Source organism: Mercenaria mercenaria, chromosome 10, assembly GCF_021730395.1.
Source record: "Mercenaria mercenaria strain notata chromosome 10, MADL_Memer_1, whole genome shotgun sequence".
Taxonomy (NCBI): Eukaryota; Metazoa; Mollusca; class Bivalvia; order Venerida; family Veneridae; genus Mercenaria; species Mercenaria mercenaria.
Window position 1 is genome coordinate 36083792 of NC_069370.1, and position 19302 is coordinate 36103093.

The following is a 19302-nucleotide window of genomic DNA, read 5'->3' on the forward strand; positions in this document are numbered from 1 at the left end:
AAGGGTGATTTTACTTCCCGAACAGGAAGCAAGTTACTATATTTAGTATCAAGTTTCCAGTTCAGGAAGTAAGGAAAAACCCAGCGGCTGACTTCCCGAATGGGAAGTTTCCCCTACTGTATATTTTCAGTTAATGTTACGCCCACTCGTAAAAATATTTCGTCCGATGTTAATTATCTTTTGTATATAAGTTTCCGTTGTTTTACTCAATCGTATATGTCTTTGGAAATTTACAAAACGAAAGTTTTTAAAAGTATTTTTAATGCTTCTTCTTTTGAAGCCTTTTCTGCCGTTTTTTTGCTTAGCCCGTCCGCTTAGCTCAATAGGGAGAGCGCAGATCTACAGATCGCGGGGTCGTGGGTTCTTCTATCCCCGGGCGGGGCGTATCCTCTCCGTAGCAATTTGTTAAAAGACATGGTGTCTAAAATCATTCGTCTTACACCTCTGATTCATGTGGGGAAGTTGGCAGTTACTTGTTTGTACTGGAACAGAATCCAGAACACTGGTTAAGTTAACTGCCCGCCGTTACATAACTGAAATACTATTGAGAAACGGCGTTAAACCCAAAACAAACAAAAAAAACAAACAAACAAAACCTTTTTGATTGCTTCTGGCTGTTTATATTTGGAAGATATTCCCATAATCGAAATATTCAAAAATAAGATATTTTGAAAATTGAAAAAAAAAGATCCTGTTACCATCCTCAGAGTTATTTAGAAAGGTGAATAACTTTAAATGGTATAACCTGATATCTAAAGAGAAATTGAGGAAAACTATTGTTGCGGAAACGGTTGATCAAACTGTAATTTCTAATTATTTTTTTCAGCGTTTTCTACAAAATTTACCACGGCATCGGTCTCTCAAAGCACACCAGGTAATAGGATTTTGTTTTAATTTCTGAAGCTATCTTTAATTATAAATTACCGCCAATTTTATTTTGCCGCGGAAAATATTTGGCAAAAACGCTTAATACTTCTACAAACACTTTGAACTTTGAAATGCTACTGAATGTAAGCCCATACCTACCATATACCAACAAACAACTTTCACTATTCTAGTCTTATTATGTTTGTAGATATTGCTATTCAAATATTTTGTTTCCCGTGGGAAATTGCCGATTTCCTATGGGAAACAGTCATTTCCCATGGAAACGGTGTTTTCTCATGGGAAAATATTATTTTTTATTTTCATTTAAAATATCAGAAATCACCATAGCTGTCTTATAAAAATACTTTTAAGGTACATACTAGTTTGTTTATTTAACAAATAGATTATTTAGTTTTCCCATGGGAAATAATTCCTATGGGAATCCCATAGGAAATTGATACCTAGGGAATAGTTTCCCATGGGAATGCGTTCCTATAGGAAATACTTCTTGTAGGAAATGTTTCCCTAGGAAAGAATTGTCTGCTAATTTTTTTATAATTATCAAAGACTAATCCAACCACAAGTTGAGTCAAAATGGAAATTTTAAAGTATAACTGAGATTTAAAGGAGTATAATTTGCAATTTCAAACACTTCTTCAGAAATTGACCTGTCTTTAAGATTTTCCAAAAGAACTATAACATTTTTACTGTCACCAATTCTAGACAAGAAGGCCCTCTTACAGAAAACTTGAATTTGCCTTCATAATAAATACTTTACCATTGTTTATTACAGGTGCTGCTGCTAGTAAGGAAGGAGAGGGTATATCGGCCGGTGTTGTAGCAGCTATAGTTATTTCTGTGCTCATTATCATCCTCATTATAGCCATCTTGGTATTCTTGTGCATTACAAAACGACGTGAGTATATACTAAACGTCCGTCTTATGTGTTCGTTGTATTTTGCCTGAAGTATCACCTCCTTTAAAATGTTTCTTTTCAGTATATCCTAGTCTTCGGTGTTACTTACTTTCGTTTACTTGTATGTCTTGAGTGTCACTTTTACAACGTCTGTTTTCGTTAGATTCCAGTCTTCGGTGATATCTATTTTGTTTATTTATTTTTTTTGTGTGTGTCACTTTTACAACGTCTGTTTTCGCTATATTCCAATCTTCAGGGTTATTTATTTTTGTTTGTGTCTTGAGTGTTACTTTTACCACGTCTGTTTTCGTTATATTTCTGTCTTCGGAGTATTTTATTTTTGTTGATGTCTGAAGTGTCACTTTTACAACGTATGTTTTTGTTACACCTGAGTCTTCAGCGTTGTTTATTTGTTTTTATCTCTGAAAAGTCACTTTTACAAGATTTTTGCGTTACATCCCATTCTTTCTGGTTATTTAATTTTGTTTATGTGTGAAGTGTCACTTTTACAACGCTTAGTATAAATGTTTTCTTCAGATAAACATTGCAGATTAATGTATCTGTTACGCTGGTCAATAAAAAGTCTAAGGGTCAGGTTTTGGAGTGTCTGTCTTAATTATACAGTAGAGGTTTAGAGCCGCGTGGAGTTCATCTATCGGCGGTCTTATATATACGCACATCACTATAACTTATTACAATATTTCATTTTTGTGAGTAAGAAGACGGAAACTAATCTTATAGCATTTATGTTTGTCAATGAGCCGTCCAAACTGTAGATAAAGTGCATGGTTTTAGTACATGTAATACTAAAATTTTGCTTTAAAAGCATATATTTCAATCTTCTAATTTAGTTCCATGCTTTGCAAAGGAGAAGAAAATTGTTCCTGAGGGATCACCGTATAAACATGTGTACAAGTAAGTAACAAAAACAAATCAGGCATAAAGGTCACAACGTTATGTGAGTTTAAACCGGTTAATGGTGCAGGCGAATTTAACAGCCTTTGCAAACAGCTTGGAACCAGATCAGACGCCGATTAAATCGGCGTCTGATCAGGTTCTAAGCTGTTTGCTACTCTGACAATATTTCTTCCAATTTTGGAGCAAATTGAATGAACTTTACAATTTTAGCAGACGACATTTCCAGCAGACGACAATTTATCTAGCATGCTAAAGTTTAAACCGGTTAATGGTGCACCTAAACTCAATCTTAAACCTCGCCAATTCCAAAGTAAATGATTTGTAAATAAAAGCATTCATCGATAGGTCAATCATTATGACAATAAAATTGTAAAACATAGAAATGCTCATATGACAATATGATATTTAGATAATTGAAGGAACCATAATCATAAACGGTACATACATGATTGAAGGTCCGATGAAACCGTACGGAAGAGAAAAACTATGAGGAAGACTTTGCAGATGAACGTACATAGAATCACGAAATAGTATTACGAATGTGTATCTTTTTTACATAATTACAAGCTATAATCATGATGTCATTAATATAACCAGGCCCCGTATCCACAAAACATTTTCAGTCTCAGCTGAGTTTGACAATGAAACTTAATTTGTCATTTATATCTCAATAGCATGTTTAAAACTTTAAGCTTGAAAGGGAAAAGGAAATGATGTTCTTATATTAATTCCATCTGCTAGAATTTCTAAAATCATTTAAAGAAGTCGAAGAATTTTCAAAATCGGCTTAAAAATGAAAATGTTATGAGCATTTAAATATTTGACCAGAATGGCGGCAAATTTGTTTCCATGGCAATAAAAAAAATTCTACGTACATATTTGAACTGTATTTACCTATTTCTGTAAAATAATTTCTCTATTTTTTCCAGCTATACTGAAAAAAATTACCATGTTTTACATCTTACACTCAAGAAACTTATTGTCAGACATTCCTTGCCCTTTAAGTTAATAACTATTTTCAAATTTAACTTTGAAGTTTTGGTAAAACTGATATTTAAATTTTAAACTCAAACTCAGCTGAGACCGAAAAAATGTTTTGTGAACACAGGGCCAGATCATACATGTATGTTTTTGTTCCTGTTTCAAGGTACGGTGAAACAAACATGAAATACGTGAACTATCGGCTGTCAGATCTTCGTGACAATAAGAAGGCTGTAGATAAAGTACCCATTTATCCCGAACCCAGGACCCCAGATGACAGTATCAGCATCCGTGACGACATTTCCATACAAGTTCCTGTATTCATAGAGAAACTCAATGGAACGTACGTAAAACTGAAAATAGTCGATCTCTTTGTATAATTTTTAGGGACAAATGTCAATTAGTAAACCAAAGTCATGAAAGATACATGTGAATCATTTTATATGGTAGTTACAACTGTCCAAAGAAATGCTTAAAAGTGTACTAGATACAAATTTTAGATCTGAAAAAATGAACAATTTCTACATATAGTTTATGTGGACATGATTTATTTATGTTTATTAACAGTACTATGCATTCGATTTTAAACAGTACACACTTAATACATGTATAATTGAGCAAAGTATTACTGTGGGCTACCACAATAAAACTGAAGGTTTTTAACAATCGGAAGTTACTGCTTGGGATTTAATTATAAATATAACTCTACATAAACAATTAATTTATATATGTTGTATACTTGAATACATCTGAAGAGGACTTTCTATATTTGAAGTAAATATTTAAAGACAAAATGTTTCATTTTAAAATTGGCATTAAATATCTTTAATGCCAGTTTGTAGGAGACGAAATGTTAACATACTTTAACATATTTAGACTTAACTTTGGTTTTGTACAGAGTACACAAGAAACATACCTACATTTCGACTGGCCGTGCTTCAGAAGCAGGATCTGACCTTGACCACACACAAGAACGACCTGTGTCTGAGAGGGCATATTCAGTTCTGTCTGATTCTGGTCGATTTACGTCGAATTTGAAAGAAAATGGTCGAAGTGGTGCAGAATTGACACTTGCTGCTTCAGTGACGGCCACACCACCACGATCTCACCGCCAGCTTAATGGTTCAAGGAGAGGTCGACCACCTGTAGATTTATCACATGAAGCACCACAGCACCGTCCGAGATCCCTTACACCTTTACGTAACCGACAGCCGGTATACAAGTTTGAAATAACATTTACAAACGATCCTTAAATTGCTATGTTCTTTATGTTACAGTTAGTTACGTAATGTTGGTAAAGCAATTATGTGCAAGTTACGAATGACTTCGAATTCGTACTAATGTTACTGATAATTATAAAAAAAAGGAATAGAAATTATTATCTTCCATTGAAGCAAATTTTATGATTCTACAGTTATTGAGACAGGTTTTCAAAATCATGAAAGTGAAAGACTATTAGCATTTTAGAGAAAAAATAAATTCCTTTAATGATTTCCTGACTGACACACAATCATGTTTATTGTAAATACATAGATCTACATGATAATACATGAGTGTCTTTTCATATTGAATATGTTAAACGAGTTGAATAAAATTTTGTCAATTTTATTCGAGTTTGATAAATTAAATGCCGAAAGACGCAGATGTAATATTCTTTTTATCACATGCAAGTGTTTCTTTCTGAAACATCCAAATGCTTTCTCTCTTTACTTATGACAGACCAGGTCAATTTGACCAACGTCTCCTTACCTAAAACTACGTCAACGTCGAAGGTTTATTATTCTGCAACTATCAAACTTGCGATAAATCTTTTTTTTTACTTCTAGGTACCTGAAGTTCAAATGACATCTGAATACATCCGTCCTTTACCGTCGTTTTCACGTCAACGAGCAGACGTCACACCGTATCAGTATCAAGATTTCGTGGAAAATAGAACGCCAACTACGTCACAAATGGGTTCAGATAAAATTTTACTGGATTCGGATGATGAAGATTTACGTTGAGACCCATTAAGGAGTATGCAAGGCCAAAACAATCTACGCAAATATTTTTTTTGCCTTACAAAACTTAAACGTTGTCTGTCAGACTCGTACTTACGTGCTTATTCAAATTCTGGTGCATGTCATTTCATTTTACAATGTGTTTATTACTCGTAGATACATACATAATGACATGATATGCAATATATCGCCCTTCTTGAATATAATAAATAGAGAATATTTGGTTCTTTGCGGTGAATATGGAATATACCTCACCGAAAAGTGAAATAATCACAGCTCTTTTGTTTAAAATGCTTCTCAGAGATATTTTCCGTAGTTACCAAAAACAAATAAACAAGTCTTTTATCTTAATAATTCTAACATTTATGTATGACAAGCAAGTAAATAAACAAAAATTATACCATTCACAATGTGAGTGATATGAATTGTATTTCTCTGATAAAAAAGTATTTCATCAATTCGCATGAAATCATATCAAGTATTATAATGAAAGATTGTTTTCCTTTCTTTCATGTTCTGTGAAAGCGTCTTGTGTTTTACATATATGTGATATTTTTGCGTGACTGAAATCCACCGTGCCAAAAGTTTTGAGATTGACACCTTTTACAGACTGTGTGCTGGTTTTATTTATGTATGTGTATACTCGTGTTGAAGTGATTTCTTCAACTGTTATGCTCATAAATGGAGGCTGATTTCAAGAAAAGTGCGATTGTGAACATTGTTTAGTGTTGAAAAATATGTTAAATAAAACCGAACATTGTTAACAATACGTTTCAATCAAATTACTCGTGAAACTTGTGATAAATTAACCAGATCAAAAAATGACACGTATTGACGTTCGGCATTATCTGTATGGTTACGTACATTTTGTTTTGCAATTCGGCATTCTTTGTAAAATGTAGATTAACGTGGACATGGCTTTCCGTGAAGAAGCGGAGAATGCTGAAGTCGCATATTTGCCGATTTTTATTATGTGTCCACTAATTTAAGAATAACTCTTATTTAATCATATTATTCGTGACCTAATAGTAAAATTAAATATATTGAAGCACTTGTTGTCGTACTACTTAGCAATAGTGTAATTTCTACACTGAAAATTATATTTACACTCCAATGGCACTGTTTTCACATGTAAAGTTTTGCAACAGTTACTTAAACTATAACAAATTACTTTGTACAAATATTAAATGATCTGGTAAGTGTAAAGAATGGTTTTGCTTGTGTGTTATAGAAATATCGAATTAAATGAAAATGTAATAAAATACTTAGTACCTGAATATTGTAAATATTTTAATCCAATCATTTGCCACTAAAAACCTATGTTACTATTTATAGTTACGAAAATGATGCTGTTTTTGGTTGCACTAGGATCCACGTCCAGCGATTGTGCATTTTGCTGGCGCGTGCCCGTAATTATTTTGTCGTTACTGTCCGCTAAACGTTTTTAATTTGACGTTAAGGACATCATGACTACGTAAACTTGTAAGTTTGTAAACAATGGCCGTCATGTTAAATATGAGTATCATTGTTTCTTTTGAGTTCCTGTTAACTATGATTTCGAATCGCAAAGAAATACAATACTCATGAACTGTAAAACAGTTTCCTATTTTCCTCTATCATATTTCTATCACTACAGTAGTAGAGTTATCAGCGTTCATGTTCAGTTCGCAAGATGCCGTCTCGTCAAAACGTCTATTTAATGTCTAATGATTTGTGAAACACATGAAGAAAACTGAACAGTACCAATATATGCAACACATTACTCTGTACAAACACACATATATTTATGACATATTTTATATGACGTCATATTTTAGTAACGGGTCCCTTGCCGATATTGATGCAATGAAATAGAGTACTCTATATAATTCGTTTCAGTCGCTTGCTAATAAAGTAAGACACATGTACTGTAAACATTATTGAGTGATTGCCCTCTGCAATTCTGGGTCAAATGCTCTCGGAGTGAATAGTGACCTTTGGGCCTACAACACTCGGGACATTTTGCACTTCTTCTGGCAGCTGATACAAAATTACGCTGGGTAACTAAGTATTACCCTCTATATGTATCGTTTTCAAAAAATATCGTGATTCAGTATAGTACCAGATTATGTTCAGAAGAGAGTAAACTATGTTATCCAACGCTAGCTTCAGCATAATCAGAGAACACTTATAAATCCCTATACTTAGTAAAAAGCGTCCGCTGAAAATTGTCAGAAAATTCGATAATGATTGATCGCCAAAAAACTATACTTGTCGGATTTTAAGTAGAATAGTCTAGATTTTAAAGAGATGCTCGCTGGGTTAGCCCCCTCTAAACCAGACCGTGGTTAAAACTGAGATAGATCTTACAAACTGCAGCTTAAAAAATGTAAAACAAATATATACTGCTACAGTATAGTTAAAAACCGGCAGCAGCTTAGTAAATACCCATGCTGCAGCTGCACTGTACATTGTTATTTGTCTTTGAAACGTCATGGCGTCTTTCCTGTTTACGGACGTTGATTTTCCGCACTTTGTTTAAATATGCTACTGTAAGAAAGGAGTGCTATAAAGAAAGATATTCGCTTGATATTTGTTTACTATTATTTGTAGAATATGGCATGCAAGGAAAAGATTTTAATACCGGCTGAATGTGGAGATGAGAATGTCCTATTCTCAGTTATTTTTTGCGCGGTAATTCGACAGAACCTCATTACCGCCTAAACAATTACCCTCGAGCCGATTATTCCAATCTGCAGCTACAACGAGTGAAAAACATCTTACAGGATTTAGTAAATTTCAATGGTTTGCCAACGTAGATTATTAATTATGTTAGAATCAATAGGTAGTTATTACAGATATAACGTGCTGCAGACTTATTTATCAACTACCAGTAGAATAAACGTGTCCAGTTAGTCTTTTTACTATTTGTTCAATTAAAAGTTAGAAGGCTCTGCTCGCATCTTGACTGATAATCTTCCGAACCAATTGCTGTAGCGAATTTCTCTTAGTCATATGTTGGTACAGATAAAATCATATTCATTTCTCTGTAGAATCTAGATCTATATTGAATTCAAGTACTTAAAGTTTCGTGTTCCTTCAGTGATATCTCCATTTAAAGTTACCAAGAACTTTTTTTGGCAATAAACCAGAAAGAATGAAAACGTAAACTTTTTATTTTAAGGTTTCGTCACAATTTTTTGTTTGATCTAATATAAGCATAGAATCTTATGTACATTTACAGATATGGGTGGTTCTGAACCAACAAAACAAACAGTCGTCAAATGATAACCCCGTCTTATATTTGTGGAGTCACTTCGAGTTAGTTTTTACATGCAATCACACAAACAGTGAAAGAAAACTTCAGATATGTTAAGCATGCTTTTTTACTTACAAACATAACCTCCTTTATAGTTCAAATATCTTTTTTTATCCAATGCGAAGGATTTTCAAAAAAGTAACCAACTTATTTTCATATTATTTCATAACTGAAAAAAAATTGGTCCATTTAATCATGAAGTAGTACAAAATTAATGAGTATTCATTGTTCCACCTACTATCAGGGAGGCGGAGCAACTGCATAAACAGGGAACAAGAAATAATGTGTCTATATAAAAATGAATATCAAATTGTGTTGTTTGTTTTTTCTTCTTTATAATGCAAGCTGTACTTTCATAGTTCAAGTTTTACATTTCTGCACCTTTCACTCCTTGTATTAACTCCACGATTTTAATACAGCATTGGCCGGAAAGTGCACTAATTGTTGCTATCTATATATATCCAAATTTTCCTGTAAACCAGAGGTCAATTAACCCCTACTGGTCTAAAAGTAAACCAGAGACCTGCATATTATATTTTCATTGAATAAAGTGAGTGATATTGTGTTCTACAAACTACTCGATAAGTTAGTCGTTTACTATGTATTAATATTTACGTCCGCATGATTTTGTGTACGGTCCGTCCAATATCGGACTGAAATGAAGTGAAAGGGCTTATAACATCTCACGAGTTGGACTATATGTTCCCTCCTGATCCCGTCAAACACCTGTCCTTAATAGGAAATACTTTTGTCGGCAGTACTTCTGGCAAGTAAGGTTAAATAGATATTATTTCATTAGTGTATTTTCATATTGAATTTATTCAACGAGTTTAATAAATTCAACATTGAATGACATCAGTATAACATTTTTTTATCACATGTAATTATTATTTAACACCCACGACGTCAAACATGTGATAAAATCCAGTTTTCATACCCGATCCAATTTCCAGGCCCAACAATTATCGGTATATCAAATGAAAGGTTTTGTTTGAAAAACGAGAAAAGTATCAAGCTGCACCCTCCACATCCCTAATTATTACCCTCTACATTCCCAATAATTAGACACGTCATTCACGGCCTAATACCTCGACCAACTGTTTCATACTAAAGCCACTGCATAACTACTTTCTGGCATTTTATTATTTGATCATCTGCTATTCCGCTTTAACAATTAATGCCATACAAAGTAACAATAAACGATGTTACTTTGGTATTTCGATAAATAGTACGATATTCTAGAGAAATAATTTTAGAAATTGTTCTCACGCGAAAGCAATATATTGAAGTTTTATTTTATCTTTAGAAAAGCTATTTATGAAACAAAAATGGAATAAAGGAATTTAGCGGAGAAAATATTAGAATTCGACAGGGTTTAAATAGTTCGAGTGTGCAAAATGGTTTCCAAGAAATATTCACTACTTGTATGTGCCAGTTGCCTCCTGATATATCTAGCTTTACTACTATGTAAGTAGAATTATGTTGATATTTTGTTATATTTCTTTTACTGTTATAATTCTATTTATGACCCTGCGTTTGTTACCATACTGTTTTTAGAATCTCGCAGATAAGATTTGTCGTTCTGTTTGTTCTTTTTTTATTTTTGTCGTGTTTTCTTTTCTCGTATACCGGTAACATACTCAGAACTCCCAGTAAAAGCATTAAATACCGCCTTGAAAATTCACACCTCTATGAGTATGTATATATAGTGCTTAAATCCAAAACATAGTTGGCCGCGGCTTAAACAAGAATGCGATAGGTTATGCCAGAAACGGTCCGGACCACAGACATAAGTTAGTTTGTGCTTCAAATCACACTGCTGCAATGCACTGCATGAACACTACAATAGCAGATGACTGACGTGATAAAAGTCATTCGGGCATACGTCCCTCGTGTATGTCGCGTACTGTTAGTATAAACGCCGGCCAATAATCAAAACTATTACTCGAGGTCAACAGGACTGTGGGTCAATACTTTGACTATTGATAGGCAAGCAATTCAATATCTGTTTTAGTACAGGATATCAGAAATAAATTTTCACAGATTTATTTTCAAATTTTCGACTTACTAGCCCAGTAAACAAACTATGAACCAGTGATTTGTACAATGAGACGTGTAATAATAATGTTTAATATCTTGCTTTTTTCCTTTTTGTGCGATTGGGGTGGGGGTGTTGCGTAACTGTTTTGTAACTGTCAAATTATTCAGTGTATTGTAGCAGGCATACATGTAGATGCGTTATGTATTATTTATAAAATACGAGGGTTGTTCATTTAATTCTCGGACGACCGCTATATCTCTTGAACTATTTGATGTTCAGAAATAATAAAACAAGCATATTATACTTCAATCATATATTAATGTGCAAAATTTCAATGTGATACGACTAATGGTTTGTAAGAAATCAAAAAAATGATAATACCTAAAGTTAAGCGGCCCACGTTGACGTCGACACTTTTGACGTCAGAAAAAATGTCAATAATTCAGAAGCTCATTCATTCTCAAAATAGCGACCAGCGGCCGCCACACACCTTTGATGTCTATGCACCCAAGCAGAGAAAGTGTTCCGAAACCACTTGTCATCTAGCGAAGCAATCACACGGCTTACCTCCTGTTTCAGACTTCATCTTCCAACTTTTTCTGCACTGACGTCGCCTTCCTGTCTCTGACACTCGGCTGACCCGATCTTGCGTCATCTTTCGGTGATGTTATGCCTTCGTGAAAGCGTTTATACCAAGTGTACACCGTGGTTCTCTTCACAGAATGTTCTCCAAATAATCATCCAAAAGTTTCTTTGTTTGAACTGGCGCGTGCCCAATACGTTCACATTTTATTATAACACGCTGTTCTTCAATAATTGAAGGGGTCCGTGCAAAATGGTACCTATCTCCATTTTTGGTCAAAATGGAGTTAGGGCATTTGTGGCACAAAAAAGAACATTCGGCGCCTGATTAACTCACCCAGCAGCGTATTCTGCTGTTTAAGAGTGGAAAAAATGGTATTTCACGTATGCAACATTGGGTCTAACTCCACAACAAGTTGACATTAAAGAGTTCAGGGCTTTGATGGCTGTTTTGGTTAATAAAAAAGAACACAAGCCTAATGTAAATAGACTACACCAATAATTTTAAAAGTCTTCAGGTATGTGAAATTAATATATTGCATTGATAAATTTAGGCAAAAATGATTCGCAAATCATGGTTTAAATGCAACAGTGGTCCTATCTCCATGGACTAAGAACCTTTGTTGCATAACTCCATGGACTTGCACATAATATAATTGACAAAAACAAGATGGTTTGTTATAAAAATGATATAAATAGTGCAAAATACACGAAACTTTGTAATATGACTGTTTGAATAGTATAGAATGTACAGCTGCAATAATTTTGGGAAATATCATATCTCACCAAAATGTTACAAAAATGCGTTTTCCAAACATTTTTACTAAATGGAGATAGATCTAGGTACCTTTTTGCACGGACCCCTTCAATTTGTGAATCCAGTTGATAAAAATTACAAGTACGCATGATGACAGTAAAACTTATAAACGTTAAAAAAGTGCACAGGCTATTAAGTCAATGAATTTATAACGTCGTTTGACGTTTTCCCGCTCAAAAACATATAAATTTCCGAATTTTAGTATATCAAAGTTTATCAACAAAATTACGGCGCGGGCCGGATCGACGTTCCTTGGGTTGCTATAGTTACTACAACTTCGAAACTTTTTCGTTTTGTATATTTTCTACATATATGTATACACAGATTCACAATATAAAAACCTCGCGTTGTATAAAATTTCAGTACAATCGAATGATATTGTCGAAATTTAGAGCGGTCGTCCGGGAATTATATGAACAACCCTCGTATACTGAAGTTTTGTATAGAATCGATATGCGACACTACAATTAAATAGGTGCGTTATGGGTGTTGATGAGGCTTGGTAAATTCACTTAAAAATCTATCAAATCAATCATAAAAGAGTGATTTGTTTGCTGCAACTTGAAAATTTTAAAACATATAATATTTTCCTTACGAAACAATTGGATGCAGAATGTACTATATTAAGAAGTCATTGAATTTCCGGAATATGAGCTGCCTTCAATGGGCTTACTTTCTGTGACAGTTGAAAAAGCTAGTTTAAAACTGATTTTAAAGACAGTTACACTATGTTATTTTTTGCATTTTTATATCTCATGAGTGAACTGAAATTTAAAACAAGTTGAACACAGTCTTTCCAGAATTGTTTTATCATTATTTCGTTTATCATTAGTGGCATTCATTATTAAGGGAGCCAATGTTCCCAATGTTTTTATTCCACACCAATGTGCATTCATTTATCAAAGATCAAACAAAACTTTATTCGATAAAATTTTAAAAATAATTGAGATAAATTGTTTACTGTAAAATATAATGCCATTTTGTAAAGAAATTTAGATAAACCCAATAGCTGAACGACTTTAGATGCTTCTGACATTTTACTGGAACACTTTTAAAACCATCGGAGTATTGTAAATTGCACCCAAAGATAAAATTGATAACAGCTTTTTAAAATTGATTGTTTAAAAAAGTCGTAAATAACTGTCAGAATGGGAAGCCTTTGTAGAACACTATTTACCGACATTAAATATTTAATTTCAGATATTTGAACTTTTACAAAAACCAACATGTTCTATCATTGTTAATTTTCATGAGTAAAAAACATAATCTTTCTTCCCCTATGAATTTGTGTTGGCTGCAATAATTTTTTACCAAGGACATCCATCGGGAAATTTCATACTGGAACGTTTAGGGCTTTAGCTGTTATTGCGTAAATCAGCATTCCACTTAGATAAACTTTGTTATTGGGCAATATTCGTTTGTCTGTCTGTAAACTGTATGTAAATACACTGGTTTCGTTTGCAAAAGTGACTGTTTTAAGAGCGTTCGATAAATATAATACTCCAAGCATTATAAAAAAAAAACATGGAATAAATAAATATATAATAAATTTTGACAAAAACACAATGTTTGTGCTTTAAACAATAGGTGGAAAGAATTGTACTCTCTTTATAAATATCTGTTGTATATTCGCCGTAATTCTAGACAATAAACCTGTTGCATTAATTAATGAAACTAAGTAGTTCAGACAGATATTATGCGATAAAATAGGAATATGCCCATTTACCTAACACTGTAGCATACGTTTAATTGTAATATAACAGGATATAATGTTGCAGTTGCAACATCTGTCTCTAAAGTATAATCCCCTAAAGTATAATCCCAAAACTTTTGCGGAATCATTCAACCGTTCCTGTCCAGCTTGGATGACGTAGGTCGATTGATACAGGGATGAGATTTGCTAAATTTGTATGCATTCCATTCCTCAGGTTTTATTAATGGCAGACTAGGCTCTGATAAAAATGTTGACCATTATGCTTACAAAGGATCTAAAGGTTGTAGCTTTATGAAATCATGACTGCATTGATGCTATTTGTGGTTTTAGGGTCGAAGTGAAATATGAATCGTGTCGTGGGCTTTTAAAGGGACTGACCTCCAGATCGTGCGACAACAATAAATTGCCAAGGTTATTTTTGCAACAAGATGATCATATAAAGGCTGTGTGCATGTCAATTATGACGTGTATCGTAGTGATTAGTGGTCATTTGTCTTTTGCCTCATTCGTAAATAAATCTATACAAATTGAAAAAAAAGCACCATTAACTGATTCACAATTGACTGTCTACAATACAGTGAGTGAGTGAGTTTGGTTTTACGGCGAATCGACACAAAACGGTCATATATCGCCGAGGTCTACAATACTGAGAATTATTGTAAAAGGAATCTAATCTATGATTATTCGCCAGTCTTGGCATCATCTTGAAAGTTCTTATAAAATGGCCCCTGAAACACACGAGTTCGATAACACGTCCTGTTACAGCATTTATGGCAGCTGTTACGCTACAGCATTTCTCTTTACAGCTCCCAAAGAACAAAAAACGGTTTAAGATATTAGGAAATTATTGTTATTTTTTCTTAGGTAGGCTTTGAAACTTAGTTACTGGCAGATTATATGTTACGGAAACGCAGGAAAATAAATTGCTTTTATTAATTTTTCCGTTCAAAATTAAAAAAAACATTTGTCACGGGGTATCGAAGGTAAACTACAGTATTTATGAAGCTTTTAGTGAACGGTTGTCAGGTACGGAATTCCTCCATGCTGTCCTTGTCAAGATGTTTTGGAAAGGTTTTTACTGCCAAGGAAACCCGGACCCGATTCCCGACAGCTTTTTTAAGATTTATCATTTTTAAAAATGCTTAGAAACAAAAAAACGCGTGTTTTGATGTTAATAATATCACCAAACTTTAGTTTTAAAGAAGTATCATTTCTAACAAAAGCTCGATTCGAGTAGGATAGCTCTCCATATACTTCGTATATCTAGTCGAGCTAAACAGCGCATCTCTTTCTTTTAACATTACATGTATATTTAATTGAGTGTAAAGGCCGTGTAATTAATACAAATAAATTTGTTTAATATGTAAAATTACATCAAAGCTTAAACTCAGTGATTCTAATAAAACATTCAGATTCAAATTAACAGAAGTTATAAATTAATTACGTTTAATCTATTGATCACGATACCGCACGTTCAAGCGTCTGCATATGACGCTACAGCTTCGCGGAATTAATAATTCTTCAAAATAGATGACAATAAACCGTATTATTTGGGTTCATCAAAATCTCATTTTACAAAAATAAAATATATATTTCAAAAGATATATTCATGATTTTAATCTTTATTTAAGTCTCTTCAATGTATATCACATATCATATGTACATATACAGAATACATCATTAACAAGAAATACATTGCCATTCAATTATTGAATTATAAGAGACTATGCACAATGAAAAACAAATACAATTCATTCAGAAGTTTACACAGTTATTTACAAAATAAAACAAGGAGAGGCTGCTAATCGTTGTTTTAAAAGTTAATTAAGACTGGAAATATATGGTTAAAAAACTGAAACAAGAAAAAGGGCGTTAATGCACGATTAAAAAATGTTTTACAAAATCAAATATCACCCCGGTCAGACCGTAGATGAACTGATTAGCAGCTACTTCTTGAGGTGGTGTAAAATAAGATTCTAAGCACATGATTAAAATAATGACTATACATTATTTACAAAAATAAAACATTCTCCTATCGAGAGAAATGAACTGTGTACAAAAATCGCACACCACAGCACATTTGTACAAACAACAGCTTCGCGGTGAAATTAATAATTCTCCAAAATACATGACAATAAACTGTGTTTGTGTTCATCAAAATGTACAAACCCCGTACACTAGTACATGTGTACAAACCCCGTACACAATAGCACATGTGTACGAATAACAGCTTCGCGCTGAAACTAATAATTCTTCAAAACAGAAGAGAATAATCTGTATTTTGGTTCATCCAAATCATATTTTCCAAAAATGAAATATATATCATTCAAAAACTATATTCATTGAGAGAAAGAAAACGCTTGCCCCTAAGGTTTCATATTAACGATTCTAGGCAAAAAAATGCTTTAGATAAATGCATATTCGGCACTTTCACATATTTTACGTTGAAAATAGAAGGGGAAACAGCCGAAATGGTGGTATTATAAATCGTGGCGTGTGTCAATCAAAATAAAAGGTAAAATTTATTTTAAAAATAGCATGTGATGAATCAAAAGTTGAACATGGATAACTTTTTGCACCTAAGGAATTCTACTTTTAGATTTTTTGTTATGACCTAAAATGTGTATATGACCTTCTTAGTCCTATACAGAAAATCTTACCGCTGTCGAGTATCGGCTGGAAGAATATACTTGTCGGAATGCGGAGTCCAGTCCTTTTAATGGTAAATCTCAGTCTTATCAGTCAACATGGTTTTAGATTAACCACCGTTTTTTAAACTATGTCCAGAGATAGATTCCAACGATGCTTTTAAAGTGAGTGAGTTGGGTTTTACGGCGAATCGACACAAAATGGTCATATATGCTTTTAAAGGAGCATACCCTATAACGAGGGGAGTAGATACAGAGAACCTATATCATTAGCTAAATGTACCTAAAACAACAAATAAATTTCACAGAAGAACTTGCATCGAAAAATGTCATTTTAGGCACGTAAACAGCGATAATATTGCTGGTTAAATATTAAAGTTCAATTCTAAATACATAAATTGCAACATCAAAGTAACTAACCGATGTTTTTCAAATGATAATAAGTGGCATTGTAATATTATTATTTATTAATTAATCATTATTATTATTACTATTTTTGTAATTATTACTTTGTTGTATTATCATTTTTATCTACCACATGTAGAGCTATGAAGCATTCTTTTATGTATATAGAATACTTCAAAAATTGTAGTACATTGGACATTAAAAACACAATCATTTGCATCAAACATGATGATTTAAAAAGCCCTGCCTCACCAAAGTTCTTCGTATGTTTCATTTTTATTCGGATATATAGAAATTCGGCTGTCGTCGTCGTCCAAAAGAATACCCAATGTTCGTTTACGTCAATACACACTTGAAAGACAAATAAACTGAACAGGTTTTTTGTTGTTGTTTATTTCTTTTACAATATTGATAAGGTTAAATGGAATTTTACGTTGCAAACGCCAACATAGTGAAATTGATGTAGTGTTAGAGGCAAAACCGCAGCTTGTCCAGAATAATTTTGGTGAATTTTCTACACCGAATAACAGTTAGAATAATGTTGGAGTGTAAATGGTTTCAGTATTAATTGCCTTCTTTTGAGAATAGCAAAAGTCGGGAAATGTTGGACAAAGTGGCTGTACATAAGTTTGACTTGACTTCAGTATGTAATTACTTTCAATTTTTGTACATACACGCAGTGAATTTTGTATGGTGTGAATTACAGCTCGAGCTACACATGCAACGGTGACACTGGTCACGCTAGATATACATACTGGATGAAATTTAAGGGGACGCATATTGCTACATTCACAGTTCATACAGCAATGCGGAAGGGGTGCATATTGAAGAAATCGATGGTGGGAAAACAAAAAACATATTCCTAAACTGATATAATACTGATGGACACCTGTAATATTCAGTATTTTGTGGATAAGGATGTGGTACTATGAATGTAATAAGAAAACAGAGGTGTTTGTGAAAGTACATTCAACACAAAATATTAAGCTTTTGTAAAAGGAAAAAACAGGTTTTTTACAATAACAGTGTTCCAAATAATGTTGAAGGGATGAGATTTTCTTTCTAACACACCAGGTTTGCTTAAACATGTAAAAATTTAACGCCACGTCAGTTCATCTCGGGATGGACGCCATATTTCTCATTGATAAAAAATGTAAACAAAAAAATCAGAGTGGGATTAGCATTGCAAGGACATAACATGACATTCTACACAATGAATACCTTAGAACAGATATCTAAGATGCTACACAGGTCAGGCGGGTTAAATGCATAATGTCGATCACTTGAAATTCATCTTGAAAAGGTGGTTAATTTTAGTTTGTTTACATGGTTTTTAATTTTCCCACGACTTCTCGGCGATTCACTGCAAATGTATTACTGCGCCGGACGAAAGGTAACTCTAATAAACAACGGGAGACAACTTAGGTGTCAGCACGTGTACGATTTTTAAAAAAACATGTCGATGATTATAATTTCTTATCAAATAATGAATCCTATTCAGATATTCGTCTTTAATATTAGAAAATTATTAATTTCTGTGGACGTTTGTCAAAAAATATTACTTACAGTGGACTACTTTGCGCATCAAACTGGTTTCCGCTTCAGTCGTGAGGCACTTCCGTTATACTTTTGACAACAATAACAAAACAAAAAATGAATCAATAAAGTCACTTATAAACCGACTGCTACTTAAATCAGTGTAAGTAAAGTTGTTGTTACAACATTATACATGTTCGTTACGTTATGAGATAAAGTTTATCTTGAATTGCATAATCCATTAACTACGTTTACATGATATTGCATTTACAACTTATTTGACCCCATTTTTTACGTGAATGACAGCATTCTCGTGCAACTCGTGCAAACAGAGTTATGAAAAGTATGGTGGAGAATTCAAGGACAAATTATAAATGACATTAAAGTGAGGATAACTGTATATTCGTCCAGTTTTGATCATTGACATTCCTGCTGTGTATTAGTAACTTTTGTGAACAAGATTAGAATGTTGCTTTTGCACATATACACATTGATTGGACCTCTCAACCAAATTTCATACCTTATTTTAGGGATTTTTAAGACAGTAGATTTTCAAAAGTTTGTTGAATGTGTTTTGAT

At 33.3% G+C, this 19302-nt stretch overlaps 2 protein-coding genes across 3 annotated transcripts in view; both read left to right on the forward strand.

The window, feature by feature from the left end:
* LOC123559381 (uncharacterized) overlaps window positions 1-6959 on the forward strand; it is an 85179-nt gene extending 78220 nt beyond the window's left edge. The window contains exons 56-61 of the mRNA XM_045351121.2: window positions 827-874; window positions 1661-1783; window positions 2635-2698; window positions 3849-4025; window positions 4581-4896; window positions 5509-6959. Of these exons, the coding sequence (XP_045207056.2) occupies window positions 827-874; window positions 1661-1783; window positions 2635-2698; window positions 3849-4025; window positions 4581-4896; window positions 5509-5685 (905 nt within the window). The 3' untranslated portion in view covers window positions 5686-6959. The remainder of the gene's footprint in view (window positions 1-826; window positions 875-1660; window positions 1784-2634; window positions 2699-3848; window positions 4026-4580; window positions 4897-5508) is intronic.
* Window positions 6960-10051: 3092 nt separating this feature from the next.
* The window catches only part of LOC123559380 (carbohydrate sulfotransferase 1-like), a 28741-nt gene continuing 19490 nt past the window's right edge, over window positions 10052-19302 (forward strand). The window contains exon 1 of one of the 2 annotated variants that reach the window (XM_045351120.2): window positions 10052-10447. In XM_045351120.2, the coding sequence (XP_045207055.2) occupies window positions 10378-10447 (70 nt within the window). In that variant the 5' untranslated portion in view covers window positions 10052-10377. The remainder of the gene's footprint in view (window positions 10448-19302) is intronic. The other variant, XM_045351119.2, reaches the window with a different exon arrangement.